This window comes from Cynoglossus semilaevis, chromosome 17, assembly GCF_000523025.1.
Source record: "Cynoglossus semilaevis isolate Cse_v1.0 chromosome 17, Cse_v1.0, whole genome shotgun sequence".
In the NCBI taxonomy this organism is placed as follows: domain Eukaryota; kingdom Metazoa; phylum Chordata; class Actinopteri; order Pleuronectiformes; family Cynoglossidae; genus Cynoglossus; species Cynoglossus semilaevis.
This window is the reverse complement of record NC_024323.1, coordinates 4,409,576-4,427,365: the sequence shown is the minus strand read 5'-3', so window position 1 is coordinate 4,427,365 and position 17,790 is coordinate 4,409,576. Positions and strand designations below refer to the sequence as shown.

The 17,790-nt window shown below is 39.0% G+C and overlaps 2 protein-coding genes across 2 annotated transcripts in view; one reads left to right on the top strand and one right to left on the bottom strand.

Annotated features, from left to right (window-relative positions):
* Positions 1 to 16,300, top strand: part of unkl (unk like zinc finger) — a 43,921-nt gene extending 27,621 nt beyond the window's left edge. Inside the window, exons 16-19 of the mRNA XM_025064583.1 lie at positions 1,141 to 1,228; positions 2,092 to 2,180; positions 13,563 to 13,692; positions 16,179 to 16,300. Coding sequence (XP_024920351.1) covers positions 1,141 to 1,228; positions 2,092 to 2,102 — 99 coding nt within the window. The 3' untranslated portion in view covers positions 2,103 to 2,180; positions 13,563 to 13,692; positions 16,179 to 16,300. The remainder of the gene's footprint in view (positions 1 to 1,140; positions 1,229 to 2,091; positions 2,181 to 13,562; positions 13,693 to 16,178) is intronic.
* On the bottom strand, positions 5,963 to 17,789 carry shisa9b (shisa family member 9b; the record flags this gene model as incomplete). Its single annotated transcript, XM_025064515.1, has 4 exons — positions 5,963 to 7,774; positions 10,859 to 10,999; positions 16,138 to 16,244; positions 17,305 to 17,789. Coding segments are annotated over 4 exons (1,116 nt in total), but the record flags the coding sequence as incomplete, so codon positions are not given.
* Position 17,790: the final 1 nt, after the last annotated feature.

Sequence of the window (17,790 nt, the reverse complement as noted above, 5' to 3'; positions counted from 1 at the left end):
CTGAGTTGTTTAATGATTTCACACACTAAAGCTCCAAGACAGCCGCTTTATCATCTAAAAATAACTTTAAAGAAAAAAGCGCGTGTGCTAAGTGGTTTGAAATGACTCTTTGTTCTGTACCTTTATATTGTTGTCACACAGGGAAGAAGTCTTACTGTTCCATTACTATACGGAGCACAATCGGTGGTGCGAAATTAAATTGTTAGATAAATGACAACATGCTCAACTCTGGGTGTTAACTCCAGAGACTAATTGGCGATGTTATAAAATGTAATCGTTGGTACTTCATGTTGGTGTTGGTGTTATAGACCTGATAAGATGAAAATAAGATGATTCTAATGCACGGCCAAATGATTCAGAAGACTCAAGGGGGAAAAAAGTTAAGCTAATAAACATGATAATGTGAAAATGTAATGCTAATTAAAAGAATATTTGAGGCATCATCAGAAATTAATCAGTCTTACCCTTTCAGGAAATTGTCTGGGGGCTGGGAGGGTGTAAACATTTACCCAAGAATGAACTTTGAAAAAAAAAAAAAAGTCAATACACCACCAGTCAACATTTATCTCAACTTGAAACAAATATACAGTGGAACCTCAGTTTTCGAACGTTATTCGTTCCTGAAGGCCGGAATCAGCGTAAAATGGATTGATCCGTCCCTGGACCCCAGATGATTGCTTATTCAAACTTTTTCAATAGTATTTTGTGTACAAGTTCACACACGAAACCAATGAAAATAATTAGATCTAACAAAAAAAGATAAACACAACTGAATAAAGAATAAAGCTACAAACAGGAAAGGAAAATTTCATTCATTCCCTTCACAGAGATTGCTGTGATTTTTTTGCATGCTTAGATCATCAAGACAACCGTTATTTATCTTTCTGTTTTTATTTTCTCATTGAAGCTGTAATGCAATGTATTATAATAAAGGGCAAATGAGGTAACTGAAGTACAGAATAACCGAATGGAAGAATCAATTGAAGCTGTAATGCAATGTATTATAACAACTGAAGTACGGAATAACCGAATGGAAGAATCGGGTTGAATCAATCTTAAACATCATTTTTATTACGTGTCAGAGAACGTATATCTACAGTACATCACTCTAACTCTGTTTTTCCCCTGTATTTCCTTCAGTTTCAAACAGTGGCAGGCAGCACAGGACCCCAGAGGAATTTTAATGATTTCAGAAGTCAGACAATACAAAGACTGGGACATGTCCAAGGTGAGTCAATCTCGGTGGAGGGAAACACAGGCGGGGAGGTGGTGGGGTAGGCAGGAGAGAAACACTAGGTGTGATACAAGGCAACTAAAAATAACAGACATATTTAGTTAACAGAAGACTGAGCTTAGCTGCAGGATATGATTGTGACATCTGTTTCCTGCGAACGGGTAAATATTTACCAGTGGATCCGGTAGGGGGCAATCCTCCAACTGCTGCTGGTAAAGCTCTAGAGTCAAAAAAAACTAGGTTGAAGGTGTTAGCAAGGCTAGCTTTCCTAGCCTTGACTGTTGTACTAACTTTTAAAAAAATAATAAACTAGATACAAGTATAGATTGAAACTCTACTAACCGGGTTTATTAGCCATCATGGACAACAAATGTCCTACTTTGGAAAACCCTCCCGTGAAGTGGATGGACAGGCAGGACAGATTTATTTTTCTATTAAGGAATAGGAGAAAGAGGTCAGAATGTCTGTCACAGGAACTGACATTAACGTCTCCTTGGAGCCACTGTGAATAAGTGGCAAAGTGAGCCATAAATATCAGGACAATCTGTAGTGTTGCCAAACAGTAGAGGGACGGTCCCAGCTGTCCCGACAGAAGAAATTGACTCAGTCCAAAAAAAGGAAGCAATGCAACCAAATGATGGCTGCTGTCATGAAACCCCAATAGGAGGAACCGAGAAAAACTGGACATAAAGTGACCTGTTTTTGTCGTACCCACGGTAATGTCCTTTTATAACTTTCAAGGAACGTCCTAATGTCTCTTTAGGGTTCCTTTACCGATCTTGGAATTGAAGAATTCCCTCAGCTGTGAGATGCAATATTTTTAGAAAACAAATGTAATTTTGGTTCTTTTGTTTCAGACACCCACTGATAAAAATGGCACAGACAAACAGGAGTCCACAACGGGGTTTCTGTATTGTGTGATACTGCTTCTGTCCTCCGATGACAGGTATTCACTTTTTCAGATGCTTTAAATAACTTAACCTAAGCAGTACTTGAGTAAATATAATGTTGTAATTGACCTGGTATCATTTAGACCAAGGGTGTCAAACTCATTTTGGTTCAGGGCCCACATACAGCCTTATTATAGATGCCGAGTGGGCCAATCATAGCATAATTACCTATAAATAACAAGTCCATGTTTTCCCCCTTTGTTGTCCTGCAAATAAGTACAAGCATTAAATATTAATATTTAATGAAATATAATTTGACACTTTCAGAATTCATGTGGGCCGGATTGAACACCCCAGCGGGCAAGATTTGGGCCGCGGGTTGTATGTTTGACACCCCTAATTTCAGTCTAAGAAAAAATATTAACATATTCCCACAACCCCTCTCTTCCAAAACTTCGTAAACCTCTTGGTCATTTACTGCATGAACCACAGTAGGTACTTCTGCATATTTTGACCAGATATGTACGTTAGACTTGCAGTCACACTATTACAGATTTAAATATTAAAGAATTGCTTTAGTTACTGTTCTTGTCTTTATCCCAAAATAGGACAATGGTAAATGACATCCTGACTTGTTCTGCTGATCAGTCATGTGCCCCAGCTCCTCAGTCTTGATCTTTTGTCCTTTTTGACATGTTAGCTGCTTTGCTTAATTAACCAAAATGTGGACTTGGTTTCTCTGCAGTGGTTTGAGAGAGGGATTTATTTGAAGCATTGACAGTTGTTTCCAGCTCTGCTGATGTCAATTCATGCAAACTGACTCACTCCCTTATTAGCCAACTGGTGTGACTCTAGCAGGGAGTATGTTATGACAACTGAAGAGTTTCCTGTGCAGTTGTGTTTTTTTTTATGAATGAATGAAATCGTGTTCATATATTTCTTTTGTCTAATTGAAAATAAGATATAAGCTACATTAAAACCAGAAATGTTTTAAACATTAGCAAAAAATCTATCTTAAATCTATCTTAAAAATTTTTTTTAAAAAAATACCCCTTTAGTCAGACTAAAATAATTGGATTACGAAGCTGTGGAAATTCAGATTTAACAAACTGTTACATCAACCACTGGGTCTGAAATTGGCTTCCCTCAAGACTTATATGGTGGGCAAGTGATGTTAAAAAATAAAAAAAACACAATAATGCAAGCAAGTGCAAGTTTGTGTGTGTTTCCAGTCTTCACCATTAAATCCAAGGAATTCCCCAGGTCTTTTTACTTTACTTTACTTTGTCAAGTCCATGGCTGCGTACCGAACTTCGGTTCTTTTTTTTGGCACTGACCCAAATGCTTTAGTAGTGAATAGTACCAAAAATGCCTCGTCTTTTGGTGGGAAGTTCCGGGAACCAGCTGTTAATCACGTGATCAAGATCAGATCACGCTGCTGGTGATTGGCTGTAATGGTATACATAATTGCAGCATGCAGGAAAAGATAAGAATCGGTTTTGGCCCGCGTGCCGTATGTCTGACACCCCAGATTTAAAGTTTTTAACTATTGTTCTTGTTTCGGCACCGATTTTAATTTTGAAAACATGAAAACACTAAACAATAATGAACGTTAAAAGGAATCGGAGAACCTTTTGCTATTAGGCAAGTGCGTTAACCACACCTGCCCCTCAGTGAACATGACACTGTGACACTCACGTATCACTTCCATCGGAAACTTTACGTAGAAAGTCCAAAAGTCCGGCTTTATGTTTAAAGTTTATATTCTAATCCAAGCATGTAACTTTTGCGTATAACTGTGGAGAGAAGAATTATGTCATATTTAAAATGTCTTTTGTAAATGTGTGTTTTTTAAACAAACAATTTAACAAATCGTCTCCGAGGCAATTAAAAGTGGGCTGCTGTGAACGAACTCATTCCCAAAACCCTCTGAACTAGCAACTGTGGGACAATTCATTTCCTACCCCAGCGCTTCACTTAGTTTTTTTAAAACCAAGAACCCTTTCCTGAACATACATTTCCCTATAGATTTCCTGATATTTGATATATCGTGTGTGATCGTGTGATAGTGTTGCAGCATCAGACTTGCAGCAGTGTCGGATCAACACTTCTCACACTGCAGGACACGGCTCTACACCTGTTTATAACTAAATTAGGTTATTGTGTCGATTTAATTTCCACGGGGAACCACCCTCTTGGTAGGAAACATAATTTGCTAATTAACAAAAAAAGTCTCCCTGGGCGATTTTAAGAAAATGGCAGTCCTCCAAGAGGCAAATTAAAACTCAAGCTCTAACAGCAAGTGCAGCTGTAAACAGCTGTGATAATCAGAAACAGGTCCGGAAGCCACTGAGTGAAAGAGCAAAGAGTCGAAGCAAAGTTTTAGTCGTCCTGCGGTTTTGGTGGTGAAAGTGAGTGCTAATGTATCTGTGCGACATGAAAGACAGGTTCCAACTTTAACACATGGTCATCTGCAGATGAAGTGTAGTTTGCATTCCAATGTAAGTTTGACTCCCAAATGCGTAAGCACAAAATCCACTCTTTGCTTTGGGGTTTAGTTATTTAGCTATATTTACGTTGTAAATCACACAAAACATTCACAAAAACTGTGATAGCTGCTAGTAGACACTAATGCTATGTCATGTATGAACTTAAGGCTCTAGAACTGGGTCCATATTAACATAAAAGTAATGTAATTCCATTTATTTAAATAATAATAATAACCGCAATCACAGGACTAAATCCAATCAGCGGTCCATATGGACCTCCAATAACTTCGTCGGGGCTACAAGTACGGAATAGACAACAACAAAACAGAGTTATTAAAAAATAAACTTTAATGTAGACACATTACATTTTTTTTAACAGCTGATCCACAGAAGAACAGGAAAAATTGCCACAGACTGTGATGTGTGGAAATAAGTGAACCACCTGTCGTCTTTGCAGCGGCCACAAGTTTTCTTTTTCTTTTTTTTTTTTTTTATTCTGTGAAAAAACAAAGAGCTCCTTCAGTCGGATAAATTAATGCCAGGATCTGCAGGATATTTGCTGACCTTTTTAACCTGTCAGCTGGAATGTAAATGAAGTACAAAAAGAACCTCCTTGCTACAGTTATGCAAATACACAAGTCTAAGTCGTTGCCAGGCACTACCATGCGTTCTTTTCAAGGTTATCTAAATAACGGATATAATTTCCAACTTATTGACAGTAACTACGGGAACATGCAGCGGAATGATCATAAAAGTCCAAAGAAAGATATGTTTTCACCATGGAGCGGATATAAAAGTTGATAAAGTGAAGCCCCAAAATTGACCTTAACTAAGTGGTGACTGTGAATAGACAACAGTCTAATCATGGTAAATGATTTTACTTCTCAATTGACTTTATATCATCTGTAGAGATTGCATGACAGTCTTTAACAACAGAACGTTATCTATAGAAAAAAACAAAACAGTGCAGCGTTATCTATAGAAAAAAACAAAACAGTTTCCTTGTGTATATGAGTGCAGACTATGATTGACAGCCGGACCATCAAGCAGAAACCAGAAAACCAAAATATTTCTATCTTAAATTTTGAAAGTGAAGGCCAGATATCTTATTTTGAATCCTGAAGGCTATTTCAGTATAATCTATAGGTCAGGGGTCGCCAACGTGGTGCCCGGGGTCACCTGGAAGGCCTCGTGGACTACCTAAGGTCCCCACGTGGTATGTTCTAAAAATAAAACTAGTCAACAAGAGGGGCAAAAATTGTACTGTTACTGTTTTTTGCTGTTTTTTTTTTTGGATCAGTTACACTTTCAATAATTTCAAATGGGTGCAATGACGATGGTAAGAAGAGTGTCTATTATTGTATGTCACAGAACTGATTATTATTACATTGTTAGTATTTCTAGGTGCCCTTGAAGTAGCACTCAGTTTTAGCAACATTTCTAAAAGAAAACTTTAAATCAGACGATATTTGTATTGTACACAGGATGTGCAGGCAGAAGAGGCTGATTAAATAAAAATACCATGAATTGTTTTTAGTCCTAGGAAGTAGGGGTAAGACCAGGGGTCTCGAACTCAACTGGGCTGAGGGCGACCCTTTTTAATATAAATACTGTTTAATACTACAGTTCAACCACCAAGTACAAACCTTTATTTTTTCTCATTCCTAATTAAGACAGCTAGGTTTACATTGACAAAAACTGCGTCACAGACTAAAAATACCAGCCTAATATTCCTGAACATAAATTAGAAAACATTTTCATACAATAGTTTGAAAAGGTTCGGTTGATTCAAAGCCACGGATTTACCAAGACAAAGGTGCGCTGTGTTGTTATTTCTACTCCTTATTCTAAAACCAGTTTAGGGGTCACACATGAACAATATCTACACGTTATATATTTTGAAAAAGCAATTATCCATACACAGACCCACATGGGTTTATTACAAGTTTGATTTTTTTGTTGTCGTTGACTGATTTAAAAACTTTCAGAAAAGCTGGTACACTTAAATTAAAATGTGTAGTTTGGAAGGACATTCTGCTGTCTTTACCTCTCAAACTTCCAGTGATCTATCCGATAAAACCTTAACCAAATGAGGACGGTTAATTCTGAGAACAATTGTTCAGAGAGTAGGGGAGTCAGCAGTTAACCTTTAAGCAAAAAGGTCAGAGCGCTGCTCAATGCCCCTGACCTTCAACCTTTAGTTGGTGTTGCATTAGGACCAGCCATGCTTTGGTGATTGTTGTTTGTTGACTACACTGTGCTGCTGCTGCTGCATTAAAGCGCTTCAAAGTAATGGTGCAGGGAGTCCAGAGCCGTAGGTAATCGAAATAGACCGTAAATCAGTCATTCTCAACCACTGTGCCGCCGTAGATTAGAGTGCTGTGACCAGATGCAATATCGGTTTAAAAGATTTTAATTTTGACTGCCTTAATAAAGTGTATCAGCTTTTCTGTTACTGTAATTTATAACAGAAATAACGGACAAATATGCATTGAATTAGTATTGAGAGCTGATTAGAGTGTAATGCAGGTCTAATCACTGATATTAATAATTTGTTAAGCGTTATTGTTATGTTTAAGCATTAACCTTAGTGCTGATTACAATACTGTATGTACTTACTCCATCATCTTTAGGTACAGTGATGGCTAATAAGTCCTGTTAGACCCCAGCTTACCAGTAGGTGGTCTGGATTCTAAATGCTTCACGATACATCCACAACTGAAGCTGTCCATGCTGCGTTATTATCATTATCATTAGCATTCGTGTGCAGACAGTCCCTCATACTGTCACTTCTGTCTTGCTGTTGGTGACAAAGTATGGTTGCGGAGGCAGATAGCGAGTGGTGTGCAGCTCCTTTTCAATGACGCAGAGTTTTCTCGGGACGTAGCTCTGTCGTAGCCCGAGCATGTCTTTGCTGTCGAAGGACCGCCGCGCCCCTGGGCTGGCGACACTGCTGGGGCTGTAGTACAACGACTGGGAGCTGTGACTCATTTGACTTTGAAATGTGGGTTCGTTGTGTTTGGTGGGCGGCTGCTTAGCCGGGCTGTAAGGATTGCTCGGCTCTGGCTCCGCCTCCACTGCTTCCATCGGAAGGGTGCCCTTGATTGACATCTCCATCAGTTGTCGTTGGCTGCTGTGGAAACCATTGTTGGCTTTCTCTGCTAAGAAAAACATAGCATGACATGTTAGCTTTGAGTAAAGCTGTTCATATTCTTATTCATAGGTGATTTGAATAATAGCTAGTGTCTTTAAAGTGTCAACTGTTGTTCAATGAGTCCTTTTTTTAGGGAAGAGTAAATCATTTGTCACAGTGACCTCTGCTTTTAACCATCACCAAAGTAGGCAGGGGGTGGTGGTGGCGGCTTGGTGTAAGGAAGCGGACTTGGGTCCAGAAGGTTTCAGGTTCGAGTCCACCAGCTGCCTAGAGGTGCTCTGAGGATGGCACCGTCCCCACACACTGCTCCCTGCTGCTGCTGCTTAAAGCTGCCCCTTTCTCACTTTGGTGATGGGTTAAAAGCAGAGGTCACATTCCGTTGTGTGCTGTGTCACAATGACAAACAAATCAAAATTATAAACAGGCAAACAGACAAATGACTTGTACGCTACCTGCATGTCAAAACCTACTAACATCCCTTTAATCTAGTGTTGTTCAACCTTTGGGTCACAACCCCATGTAGGGTCACCTGGAATTCAAATTGGCTCACCAGAAATGTCTAGTAATTTATTTTTAAAACTTATGACTAAAAATAAAATTATATTCTTTCAAAAGTCATGATTTAAAAACACCATCTTAAACTATATTCTTTAAATTTCATGAATATAAATCCAATTCAAATATAATGCAACATATCTGAGCTGGTGCATCTTGATTGACAGATGTGATCACGTGACTGCACAAGATGAGGTCAAATGAGGTCACAGGCCAAAGGTTTATACAGCATATGCTATGCAGAATGTGTCCCATGAACACTGAACCTGTAGGTGGCACTCTTTTTCTCTTGCATCAAACCTGTCACGTTGTTTGGCTAAAATATTTGGCTCAAAAATAGATGTCGTCTTGTTTAGTTTTTACTCAGATGTAGGCCATAATCTGGAAACAGATTTGGGCCACTTAAATTAAAAGAATATAACCTGTGAAGGTGATTTTTTGGAAAACAAGTGAAGCTCTGTCTCATGTAAAATATTATAAAGTGAAGCTCTGTCTCATGTAAAATATCATAAAACAAACAGTAAAATACAACTCTTTCTTTTACATATTATTTATTGGGATCAAATGTGGTCAACTGTATGATTTCCTTTAGAATCAGATCTGATGAGATTTTCTATTCATAAGTTCCCGTACCAGCAGAGTGTATTAAACTTGTATTAAAACTAGTTGAAGCATAGTCTTATTTGGCTTTTATAGAGCAGCACTTTTTCACTGCAGGGCAAGAAGCTGATTGGATACATGACTTAAAAAAAAAGTTTCTTTTACTTATGTTCTTCACTGGCTACAGAAAGGCAGTGTGTAGTTGTGAATATAGGGCTTATTCTTCCCAGAAGGAGCTGAAAGCTTTTTCTATGGGCCACACTTTATGAAAGTGCAGTGGAGAATTATTTTTTATGTAGAAAGTTCGCCTCTGATGTCTAAGACAACCTGCGGCTGGTTTTGTTGTCCATGCTTCCCCATTTTTCTCCATTCCACCATTTTAATTTATACCGTATGTCTACAGAAAATATAAATTCTCTACATATTTTTATTCAGTATATAATTCTTCTAGTTTAAGTCCTGCTTCTGGTTTATTCTGATTATTTTTGGCTTTCCACTTTTATCCTGGGGTTGGGGTTGAATATCTGTCCCGACAGCAAGCTGCACCTTGTGGCAGAGTTGCAGAAGGAACCAAGAGTAGAATTTATAGTCACACTAAATAACTGTCCCTTAAAGCTACTGGGTAGAGTGGACACGTTTCAACTGCAAGGTTGGTGGTTAAACTCTAGCTTCTGCCAGTGTACAGTACAGTACATGCTCTGTACTTAACCTCAAAGTACTTTTGTTCTTTTGGCGGGAATTGAAATTAAAAAAACCATCATTACATGTGCATATATATATATGCACATATATACATCTATAATGTGGCTAATTATCAGCAGAGATGTCATATACCACAGAGGAGTACTGTATATCCTTTAAACTCCATCATCAGTGCAGGTCAGTTAACATCAAAACTCTAAGGATGCCTCATATCATCATGCTCCAACTCATTTGTGTTTTGATGTCTTTCTGATTGCCTCCCGTCTCTTCCACATCAGCTCAGATTTGCGCTATTTTTATTTTCCCTAAAGATGGGTTTCTTGGACAGCACTGTGGCAAATTAGTGGTGGGGAAACTACAGCTGGTTGAGTGAGTCACAGAGGGTGAGCTGTTGTATGTGATTGGTTATCAAATACATGCATGACATCCCTTCTTAAATTTGGCTGACAGATTCATGAAGCGTTAATAAACAGACCCTGGCTACAAATTTTATTTCTTTCTGTATTTATGGTGTTTATGTGTTCTAAAATAGTGGATACTTCTAGTAGTGGATCTATTACACAGGATATGGTTAAGAAACCTAACACTTGAGTTTTACTATTAGGGGAAAATGATACAATATTTCTATAAATATATGCACAGGGTTACTTCCTTTATATTCGTAGATGTGGTCATGTCTGTGGCGATGTAATTTTAGACCGATTATAATCTGTTTTTAATTACCTCACAACACCTCCACCGTTCATGATATTTTAAAATTTCTTGTCATAGGTTCTTACTTTGTACCCAGCTGTGTCATAGCTGGCTTCACAAATTAGTACAAATATATGCTATGTCTAAAATTAGGCTTCTTCTCTGTGTGATCTAAATAAATATGTAAAAGAGAATTTTAAAAAATGTTTTCTGCTATGTTATGTCTTGATCGCGTGAAGTACATATGCCACCTTCCATGTGACAGAACATTTAAACACTGAAAAAGAGAGACTAAATATGTAAAAGAGAATTTTAAAAAACTAAAAAAGAGAGATAGCACAACTGTAGGAGGAGGACTTTGTATTCCTTTCTTTGATTCCTGCCAGTATATCAGTGTGGTGTTCAACTAAACAGGCCCCAGTTTCACACTGTGAAAGTAAACTTAAAGTAAATTGAACCTTTTGGGGATATTGTTGATCAGTGGTGCATCATGGGCTTGTTCTAATGTAAATGATGGACTGTGGCTCACAAAAGGTCTTACCCACAGCCTTGAGCGTGGCGTACTTGTTGAGCTCCTTGACAGGCTTCTCTTGCTCATAGGGGCTAGTGATCTGTTCCACATCTGGATATGGCCGAGTTACCAGAGTGGATGTTTGGACAATGTTGTTCATATGGCTGCTATCTGAAAAAAACAAACAAACAAATTTGAATATATAGTCAACAATAGTCTGGGAAATTAAGGTAATTATATTATCTAAATTACATAAGATTATCATTAAATAACATTAAAGCTCTATTATTACTGTAAACATAAATAAGTAATTAGCAGTGCATTAACACATTTTAAATTGTTACTATCGTTATTTTGAAATGTCAGGACCCCGTGGTTCTAAATACACACCATGAATCACAGGAGGGCGTGGGGGGATTGATCTTAACTGGCTGTTCCCTTGACGTCAACCGCGTCAACCAATAGGAGCAGTGCAGTGCTCACATAAATGAAAAAATGGAAGAAAAAAAAAACCTTCCAGACCATGGAATTGATGGAACTAAATTGAATATTATGTGTTTTTCTATGCCATTTACCCACATGGCTAGCTTAATAAAGTGTTTCTTATTCCTCTTATTCTTATTCCTTGTGTATCATCTATCTTCATGAAGACCAAAATGTAAATCAGTCTCGTAGAACAATGTGAATAAGGCCTATTAGGCTGTAAAACGAGGCGAGCTTTTGTAAGCTTTCTTGTAGCACTCCAGCGGGTGTGTTAAGACTGCCCTTTAAAAAACTGTACTTATCCTACAGTAGACATCTGGTAAATTAAAGGTTGCACACTAGATAGACTGGGCTCCCTGCCTACTGGCATGGCAGAACAAACAGATGTTCCGAGTTTCTTAGATTGAAGGACATCATGGAACGTGCTAATTTACACTCAGCAGCCTCTTACACACAGTGTAAGGGGGAAATCAGTGCATCTGCTACAGTTTATAATAAAGGGTTTAAGAAGAATTCGTGAATTAATAATTCATGTTGTTTCTGTATCAAAGTATCGTGCTCTAGACATATACAGTATCTTCAAGTCAAGTCAAGTCAATGTCATTTGTTTCATGAAACACATCTGTCAACTGACTTTCCAGTCCATTACAGTATGTTGTCCCACTTCATTACCTCACAATGTGCAATGCTGTATACATTATTGTAGTGCGTAGTATAATATCCTACAACTATACCTCGCAAGTCCTGTATATTTGACCTCAGCTCTGTTCGTATTCTAAAACTGTGTTCATTTCTGCTATTTATACTAACATTTGAGCATCTTACAGTGGCTTTACACGGTTTTGTTGATCAGGTTACGGCTCAGTGACGATAAAGAATCTTGATTCTTGATATTTTTTTGTGAACAAAACACCACAGGAGATGTGGCAAGGTGTGCAAAGCAGCAGGTCAATTTCCTTGCTACGTGCAGTAGATTCAGAAGGTCATGAAGACGGTTCTTTAAACAGAAACGGTGAAAAGAGATATGGTGAGATGATTTTATAAAATTGGAAAACCTGTAAGAATAGTATCAAGAATACAACAACTCTCAACAATCACGCATATCTGGTCAGTCCTTTACCCCGAACGTAGCAACATTTGTTCATGAGACAGCATTGATCATTTGAGACAGTCCAAATTAATTAGCACAATGAAAAAAAATCCTTGCTGACCAATAGGGAATAAGAGACTAATTAACCTATTTTCATTGTTAGGGACCTGTTTTTTCCAGACACAGTTTGAAATAAGGACTATGTTCTCTTAACTTAATTTAAAATTCTCTTGGATGGATGGATGGCTAGTTCACGTAAGTAAGCCTTTACCAATTCTAGGCTAGATGAGGCTAAGTTGACTTTGCTAACAACCTCTGCCTTTTTATCTAGCTAGAGGGCTTTACCGGCAGATCTGTATCATCTAGCTAGCATAACTGCCAATGTCCCATTCAATACAGTGAGAATGTAAAAACACTTTGCTAATTTAAATAGGACCAAATACTTTCTTGGATTTAGTTTATATGACTAACAATTCCACAGGTTATTTGGTAAGAGAAACCAGGGAACCGATCTCTGTATCACATGTATCTGTGTTGCCTCGTCAGGTTCTGTTCTGAGCTTGTTGACCTGCTTCAGTTTTAAACAACTGGGCCACACTCACACACACAATGCTCTCATTCGGTGTGGTCTCATTTAAGACAAAACTGAAATTAGACCACCAGCTTCCCGATTTAACCTCTGTCATACACGTTGAGTCGCAGGTACACAACCGTTTCAAACTGTGACGCTGTCGGTGTTTATGTTAACGCTAATATAAATTACTTTATTAAAAAAAGTACACAACACAGAAAAACAACGGTGTTTAAAGAGTGTAATTCCTATCGTATATACGTTTCAGTTTCATGTTTACTTGGTTAAGAGTGTAAAGAAACACAAGGACTTTCAGCTTAATTTTTTTTTTGAGAGGAACTCATTAGAGAAATCCTTTAAAAGAGGTTCAGCGTTTACCCCTAGTCCCAAGATTCAGGAGTTCAATTTACTATTATTATTATTATTCATGGCTTCTAGCGCCAAGGGACATCATCAGGTGTGGCTTTGAAAATTATCCAATTTTACTTAATTGGTCTGAAAGAGCTGTTGTTTTTTTATTGCAAATGATTTGTCTGATGTTCATCTATGCAACAGTGACAAACAGCAACAATTAAATGTGTTCCCTCTAGGTGGCAGCAGATGGCTATAAAAACCAGAAGAAGCAAGCAAGAGTTTTTTAAGAAGATCTTCATGTGTCTCTTCAACTCCCGAAGTGTATCAGCATTGTGTTCATCTAAACAAGCCCAGGTCTCACACTGAGTAAGTACACAAAAGTGATACTTTGTTCAGGGGAAACATTCAGGTCTCACACTGAGTAAGTACACAAAGCGATACTTTATTCAGGGGTAACATCCAGCCTGATTACATGTAAAGTGGGCCAGACCGGTACAATCATAACATAATTAACTATAAATAACAATAGGTTCATGTTTTTCTCATTTATTGTCATGCAAATAAGTACAAGTTTAGTATAAAAAAAAATCATATTTCATATTTAAAAACATCACAAACATGAAGTGTTTGTGTATTTTTTGGCTTTCAAAATGCATTATGTGGGCCAGATTGCACCCCAATGGACCGGTTATGGCCAGCAGGCTGTATGTTTGACACCCCTGAGATAGATAATATATATGGCCTGGAGCAGGGGTACCCAATATATGGACTTCGGGCATAATATATATGGCCTGGAGCAGGGGTACTCAATATATGGACTTAATAACATAAGTTCAATGTGGACATAAATGACATGGTTTCGGTAGGACATGACAGACAGTAAATCAGTCAGCACCCCATAAGGGTGCCATCGTATTATATGGCAGTTGGAAAAAAAAAATCTGTTGTTTTCTGACTTAAAAATCCGTTAGAGATTTCTGAGCTGCTGTCAGAGCAGATGCAGCTGGAACACATTTGTATCTGGCGAAGAAGAGTCAGACTATCATGCACCACTGGAGCGTTGGCAGAGATGCTGCGCCTTTGTTCTCACTGGCAAAGTGCCGGGGAGTGAAAAGAGGCCACACTTCACAATTGCCCTGTGTCCACAAATGGCCACTAGGAAGGGAAGATGATAGTGGTGCTCCACAACGGAAGGCAGCTCACAGAAATCAGCAGCGGCAGTCTCTTCAGGAGAACGAGAGCTGGTCCGGCAGTCATAACAGATCACTGTTCAAATTTGACAGGCAGCATATGAGGAACAGGGGCTTCCACCGCTGCTGCTCACTTACTGCTTCTCACCAGTATCTGTAATATGGTGATTATTATATCTGGGGTGAAGTAACACACCTGCCACAAGAAGCACAGCTGGGGATAGTAGGGTGGAATTATCTGGCAAAAAAATGATATCGCCCAACCTCTTGTAACCTTACAGGAATTGCCTGTCAAGAAAACCACAGCCGGGCCTGTTCTGCTGCTAGCTTAGTTAATCAGAATCCCTCAGTCAGGTCTGTCAGTTACAGCAGCTGGCCCACTGCCATGGTCAAGGTCAGCCACCTTTATTTTCAACAACGGAGAATGGAATGGAGACTTTACATCAGGATTTCTTACATTGTCAAAGTGTTAACTTCTCAATTAGTCGTCCCCAAGGAACAGAAAGTTACATTTAAAGAGAACGAACACAAATAAGGTTAGTAGAGGGATTAAAACACCATTACAGTGCACTAGATAAGTACAGAATATAGACCTTGTATATTATTTTGTTTTAAGTACTGTCTTTTCCTGTAGCAGATACTGGTACACAAGCTTAGAGTGCCCTCTAGTGGCTGTCGGTGTGAAAATAACGAAAATAATGACCGCCCCTCAAGAGCCCTTTGAAAAACTCTGGCGCTCGGGCAAATATAGTCAATGTTGTCCACAATATGATTTTCTTATGCTGTTTATTGTTTATTAGTGTGGTGGTTAGCACTCCTGCCTCACACATCTGCCTTACAAGCAGAGGGTCATTGGTTCGAGCCCCAGTGAACAACATACTTAACGGCGCCTCCCATGTGGCAGCCTGTGTGGGTTGCAAAGACTCACACTGTGAATTTCCTGATTGTGGAATGAATAAGGGACTGTATTATTATTATTTTATGTACTTGCATGAAGAAACAAACACAATTCAACTCAATGACACTAAACCTCATCAGTCACCGGAGAACCTATTACCACATAAATAAGCTGTTTTTGAACAAATAATCAGCGGAGCCACAAGTATACAGTTGAGTGAATGTTTAGGCCGGACAGAGAAAATTAGACTTTCATTGACTGCGGCTCTCGAGTCAGTAAACCAGTTCAGAGCAAATAAGAACTCTCCTGTCTGGGTATCTGTGTAGGTGTGTGTGGGAAGCAATGAATGAGGGTGTCTCACAACGGCACGTACAAAAAAGCGGCAACGAAGAAAGTTCCAGGTTGTCAGCGGTAATTAATGTGTATTTTAAGTGATTGCTGAGGGCATGACTAATTGCTTCAGTCGCCTGCAAGAATTTGGACGGGATCTGTTTTTTTTTTTTTTTTTCCTTCTTCCGACACTTACATTTCCAGAGCTAAATTAGGAACAGTGTGCACATATACAGGAACGGCATTGGTTCATCTGTGAAAAAAAGAATCGGGTGCTACGTATATACGTAAAGGCAGGTGGAATGCGATACAAGTATAGGGTAGATGTTCTCCATAATGTGAATATTTTACATGTTTACGTGGTTGGTGCAGCCAAAAATGAATAGTACTTACGGAGACTGTTTACCGTGACTCTGGTTTGTATGTTTTCGTAGTGCTGGCCATATCCGATGTCTTCTCCGTGCTCGGACGCAGGGTGGCGAATGACATGTGCAATAGCCCTGGACAAAAGAGGGAAAATACCCCGGATGGCAAAAAATTAGATGACACATCAGCAGTGAAATTATCAGACAGATTTTAGTCGACACTCGGAATTTTATTTTTTTTAAATTGATTTAAACCGGGGGTGTCAAACATACGGCCCGCGGGCCACAACCGACCCGTTAGGGGGTTCAATCTGGCCCGCTTGATGAATTTAACTGCACAAACACTTCGTGTTCGTTATGTTTTGTGTAATAATATTTCATTAAATATAAATGTTTTCTAATATACTTGTATTTATTTGCATAAAAACATAGGGGGAAAATGTAGACTTATTGTTAATTATACTTAATTATGTTATGATTGTACTGGTCCCGCCCACTTGAAATCTAATCAGACTGTATGTGGCCCCTGAACCTAAATGAGTTTGACACCCCTGCTTTAGATATTAAGAGATTTAGGTGGGAAATTATGGCGCCTTAGTCCCATGTTGGCCCAGTCAGAGAAAAAATTAAGGTTATTCAACATGAGGTGTTACTTCCAAAATTAGCTAATTGTATAGTTGTGATGGGTAATTGACATTTAGCTCGTTTGCTAACTGCACGCAAACACAACATTCTCCTTAAGACATGTTTACCACTTAGGCATACTTTAACTAGATATTGTATTGTATTACTCAGATACTTAACTTATGATCTTCTAAGTTGTAGTTTTTTATTCTTTAGGATTTTTGCAAGCATGAAACCTCAAAGTGGGCTCTACTCTTACCCAGGTATCAATAATTAAATAAAATATATATATATATATAGTTACTGATAGTACATTAAAAACAGTTTAATTTAATGGGAACATATATAAAATAAATAAAATTAGAAGTATGTGTAACCCCCGCCACGTGGGGATAAAAAAAAATTCTGAAATTTAACTTGCTTTGTCTTTAGCTCAGATGAGCCATCTGGGTGGTGCGCCCCCCACTTTGGGAACCACTGGTTTAATTATTGATTGATTTTAAGTTGAATCTTGTGCGGTAATTGTGTGATGAGGTTATAAAGTGCTGCTGTAAGGAAATATTTGTGCTACCTTGACATATTCTCTCTGTGTGGACGATGCGTCTTTTCCAAACCGAGCTTCGTAAAAATCCCTATCAGTGCCACGATGGCTACGACCCCGCAGATAACGTACACAATGAGGTTGGTTTTATCCTTGGTCGAGTCCAGCGCCACGTCCACTTTGGCCGGGGGTTTGCCCGTCATCATCCACGGCGGGGTGTCGTAGTTCTTACAGGTGGTCTGGTCCAGCCTGGAGCTTTTGAACGCACAGCAGAACCTGAACCCACAGGTGCCGCAGCAGTACAGATAAGTGTCCGTCTGGCACACGAACGGCGGGTCCCACTGACCCATGACGTCGTAGTAGCCGCGGCACCTGTCCTCGACATGTGTGCTCTCCGTGGCGGAGTTCTCTGCCTCCTTTGAGTCGCTGAAATCGTTCACCATGGTGAACTCATCGACGCCTTCACCCGGCTCTCCTTCGGCGTCGCATACCATAACTTTCACCAGGAAGTAGCCG